At 35.8% G+C, this 5,103-nt stretch overlaps 1 protein-coding gene across 1 annotated transcript; it reads right to left on the reverse strand.

Moving 5' to 3' along the window:
* Positions 1–3,130: 3,130 nt before the first annotated feature.
* Positions 3,131–4,358, reverse strand: LOC116804088. The gene is made up of 2 exons (XM_044011230.1): positions 4,186–4,358; positions 3,131–3,506 (listed from the first exon to the last, which is right to left on the reverse strand). Exons 1-2 carry the CDS (start codon positions 4,254–4,256, stop codon positions 3,236–3,238), a joined length of 342 nt encoding a protein of 113 aa, XP_043867165.1. The 5' UTR covers positions 4,257–4,358; the 3' UTR covers positions 3,131–3,235.
* Positions 4,359–5,103: the final 745 nt, after the last annotated feature.

Below are 5,103 nucleotides of genomic sequence, written 5' to 3' on the forward strand. Positions count from 1 at the left end.
TTTTTTTTTTTTTTTTTGTACAGCACTTTTTAGCTTCCAGTTTTCAACTTGTTTTACATTTTCTATCTCAGCAGTAAAATTAGCAATTTAAAATCAGTTTAAGCTATCTATTATAGTCGCATTGCTTGAAACTTTCAATTTTCCTTTGCGCCATTTTCCCTGGATTTGCCAAGTTCTTATAGCCAGCTGCAAGTTGTTTGCATATTTCCCTCGAAATATGCTAAACGGTTTGAGAAAACTCTTAGTTACACATAAAACTGGCATTTGCATTTGCATTGGGTATCGCAGTGGCCGTTGACTGTGCAATATGAATATGTTGATGAGGCTGGCCGTGGGTCAAGTTAATTGCAGTTGAATGGCCGAGAGCAGTTAATAAAAGTCAATTGTGGAAATGCGATTGATTCGCTGATGACAATGCATGGGCAAATGTCAAAGGTCCTGCGACAGCCCGAGGACCACAAATTGCTCGAGCCTTTGTCTAACATATTTGCTGACGAGCAAATCGAGTTGCCGCCGTCCAGATGTCCAGATGTCCAGATGTCTAGCTATTCAGCTGTTGGTGCAATTCCAATTATGCAAAGTGCCTGATGCAGCATGAATGAGTCTCGGGCTCGGGCTCGGCCTCTGGGTGGCAGCTTAAAGCAAATGGAATGCCATTCGAGGCTTAGCCAGTTTAAATGGGGCTTATCAACTATTAGACTGGCTGGGGTTAATTTGATAGCAGCGTATGCAAAAACACGCGTAATATCTTTAACAACATGTTGAAAACTTTATTTATTTTTGCACCAGGTAAACGATCCAAAGTCACTAAAGTATTCTACAAAGTGGCCCAAGGGCTGTTGAGTGTTGAGTGTGTATATATGCACACATATATATATATATATATATATATATATATATATGCATATGTGTGTGTGTCTGTTTGTGTGTGGCATGAACAAAAATAAAAGCGAAAAGCACAAACAACCAAATAACTAGAACTGTTATACGAAAACGGTGCGCAGGAATGCCCAGGGCGGACGTGGTGTTTGATAAATGGGCAACAATTGAAAGAGGCGTGGAGCAGCTGGCTAAAGCGCATTCGACTAAATGATATACTGCATACAGAAACCAGCTGAGTTGCTTAAATTGAATTAAACCTATAATTTCAGCAGATTTTGTTTATTTTTTTTACCTAATTGAATTGACGTGATGATGCAGTGGAACAGTTAACGAACGGCAATGAACATAAATCGAATTATAATTTTCGACATCAACATATTTAATATGCGAAAGGGACTTTTAAAAAATTTGTAAAAGTTAATCTAATGTGAAGGTAATATTTAAATTGAGTATTTTTGATTTAATTGTTAATGAGAATTTATACAAGTGTGTGTTGGCAGTTTTCGTTTTCTTGAAGTCCATTAATATTTTATCTTTTATATATGTATATATTTCCCCCTAAAAGATGAAAAATCCATAAAGTTTATTTTAATTTAAGCAGTTCTCGAAATAATATTTGTACTGACATTTCTACCTAATGGTGGCCTATACGCAATCGAATGTGAATGTATTATTTAAAAATTTCTATTCTTAATTTAATTGTTAAGAATTGTTTTGTATTGTCCCAAATTTTGTTGTCTTGATGTCAATTTATATTTGATCATTTATTTAAATTTCTCTGTAAAAGTTGATAAGCTCAATTTATGTGCTTTATATTTAAGAAGTTCTCTAATTAATATAAAAATTGCCTTTTTTGTAAATGCGCCTCTGTTTCTGTGGCGTATACGTAATATATTTGTATATAAAAATTAAGTAAGTATTGAGTATATAATTGTGTGCCTAATTCAATGAGTAGATTACTAATCAAATTAAACAGAGTATTGGAAATATAATTCAAATTGAATTCAAGTTAAGTGAAATTAGACAGCTTCAACTAATTGTGACTACTTAAACCCCTCTCAATCTTCATCGTATGAATCTTGCCTCTATCAACATTCCACTAAACTCTACTGCTTGCATTTGTGCTGCCACACTGTTAAGATTGTGTAATTAGAATGCCACACCGCTTGACAATGCTTCTGTTGCTACGTTACATACGTACAACTGCGGTCATTTAAATAGTAATAGTCGTAGTAGTAGAGCACTAAATGCTAGTTAACATTACTATGGGGTAAACCCCTCATTTGAAATTAAAAATAAGATAAATATATTTAGTATTCATAATATTTGTATTTTTATTGATCGTTAGCATAGAAGGAAACGAAAATATAGTTATTAATAGAAACATAATTTTCAGTTTAATACTAAGTTATAAGTACATTGTATTCTATTGCGGCTTGCCACCTGCGCAGAGGTGTTTGGTGCCACGCCTACTCAACTGAGTGGTGCACCGTTACTATTTTGATGACCGCAGCTGAATAGACATTTAATATATATTTGATCTAGCCAATAGCGCCATTGTGCCATGCACTGAATATAGACTTATTTTGAACTAAATACTATTCTATTTGAGTATCCTCTTAAATTATCTAAAATATTTTTTCAATAAAGTCTCTACGACATTTTACAAATTTGTTTTTAATTTTGCAGTTATTCGATGAATTCTCAAATTCAAATTCAATTGTTCTAAATGTCACACTATCAACCTGATGCAAATATGCTTATCTTAACGCATGACCCGAGCCCCTATGGCCATACAATACACACACACACGCACCCAAACAGATATAACAAATTCTCACCCACACACACACAGTCACACACACACATTGGAACATGGCTTGACAGACAAAGCGACAATAGATTTGGATTTATGTATACAGATGGATGCATGCACACATTTTCAATAGATGGAAATATTTGTGTGAAAACGAAAAGGTAGAATGTCAGGGCGTGAGTGATATACGTACGTGTGTCTAACTGTACATGTGCACGCCACTGGTCAGTGGCTCAAAAACTTATCAGGGTCGTTGTGTTGAGTTCTGTGGGTACCTTTTTATTTTGTTTTAGCTACATGAACATATCTACATATATTTTTAGCTAACCAGCTCATTTCCCATGCAGCCTTTTTTCTGTTTCCTTTTCCTTTTCTTGTTTCTTTTTTTTTTTTTTTTTTTTTTTATATTTGTTTTTATTTCGTGTTGTTTGTCGAAAAGTTCGAACGTGCGACGCCAGCCAACTGCCAACTGCCAGCTGCTGGCTGCTTTTTGATGGCTGGCGACTGGGGGCTGCCAGGCGCGGTTTGCATTAACAACTATGAGAGATTTATGCAAAAGTTATGCGCTCCTTGGTATCTGTTACCGCTAGTTTTATACGCTTTCAAACACCCGCCCTCGCCCTCGGCCTCGCCTGCCCATGCGGCACAGCTCATTGAGCTGTCAGGAGATTTTGTTTGCTCACCTGAGCTCCCCACTTTAGCTGCCTCTGGCCTTGAAGCGCGGTTGACGGTTGTTGGTTGTTGGCTGTTGGCTGTTGGCTGTGCGGCGGGAAGTGCTGCCCAAAACGCTATGCCGCTGTCATTGTTGCTGAATCAGATGTATTAAAAATTTATTGAATTTATTTTCATGAGCTGCTGTCTGAGCTGGCGTGCGAAATGCGCATCGAACTGCACTTAAGCTTACCCAGTCAGCCAATTTTTAGCTGCATTTCTCTCTCTATCTGCAACGAAATGTGAGTGTGTATGTGTGTGTGTATATGTTTGTGTGTGTGAATGTGGCTAATGCGGTTGAGTGGCGATTTCTAAAAGTAAACGAGACAGACGTCGAGTCGACTGCAAAGTGCGATATAGCTATGCAGCTACACAGACAACATTCAATGCACTCACAGCACTGACAACACAATCAAGCAGAAGTCAATTTGTATTAAATGAAATCGTTAAGTGTTGTATAAAATAAATTAAAGAAAATACAATTAACTTATCGAAGTTAAAGTGGGGTCAAGTTAAGCACAGAGGCTACTTTTGTGAAGTATAGCTAAATGAAATGGAATTAGTTTTGTTATTCATTATTTAATAACTAATAATTTGATAAAAAGTCTCTCTAAGTATTTCTTGCAAGTCTTTCCCTAAGGCTTTCCTCTAAGAATTTCTTCTAAGTATTTCTTTTAAGTATTTCTCCTAAGTATTTCTTCTAAGTAATTCTTCTAAGTAATTCCTCTAAGTATTTTCAGTAAGTATTTTCACTAAGTATTTTCACTAAGTCTTACCTCGATGTCTTTCCTCCATGTCTCTCCTCCAAGTTTTTCCACCATGTCATGTCACCATGTCTTTCCTCCATGTCTTAAGTGCTTAGCTGAACGATCAGACTTCTCACTTTACTTTATTTCACTTTACTGAACTGCACCGCTCACCCCCATCAGGCCTGGACGACTGAAGAAATGCTGCAGCTGCTGCCCTTTATATAGGGCCACATTCACTCAAGTACTGTCTCTCTCAAATGTTGAGTCCGACGCCAGGTAGAGCTCGTTGCAGTCGTGCTCTAAGTGACGAATGGGAGCACTCTCCGATGCTAGCTTCGTTTTACTGAGTACTGCTGCATACTTAGATGATCTTCTGTAGCTCTCCATAGTACCTAGCTCTTCTTAGGCAGAGAGACAGGCTGAGTTAGACAGAGAGACAGATTTACAGACACACATACAAACTGATATATAGGCAAACAAACATGCATAGTTAAATCGGATTAACTCTATACGCTGTTGATATGCTAAATAACTTATGTATTTTATTATTTATAATTATTAGGTGACATTCTTAGGAGCTTCTTCTGTTCAATAGTTCTCTTAAGGACTAAACTTCTTGAAGTATTAAAGTTGAGAAGTATTAAGTTTATACTTATTTGAAACTGATAAGATAATTAATTTTTGGATATCATTAAAATTGTTTAATAATTCGAATATTTTTAATAATTATTACTGAAAAATCGTAAATACGTAATACAATACATCAAAAAAGACTGCAAAAAACTAATCCACTTTTAGCTCAATTTTGCTTCTATTTATATTGAAATAATATTATATTCTTTACAAAAACTATTTAATATTCCCATAGCTTACCTGCTAAGCCTTGTAATTTATTGCATTTATATAAATGTAAAGCTTCTAAAAACTAAACAAGATAAACCAGAA

This window comes from Drosophila mojavensis, unplaced genomic scaffold, assembly GCF_018153725.1.
Source record: "Drosophila mojavensis isolate 15081-1352.22 unplaced genomic scaffold, ASM1815372v1 contig_81, whole genome shotgun sequence".
Lineage (NCBI taxonomy): Eukaryota > Metazoa > Arthropoda > Insecta > Diptera > Drosophilidae > Drosophila > Drosophila mojavensis.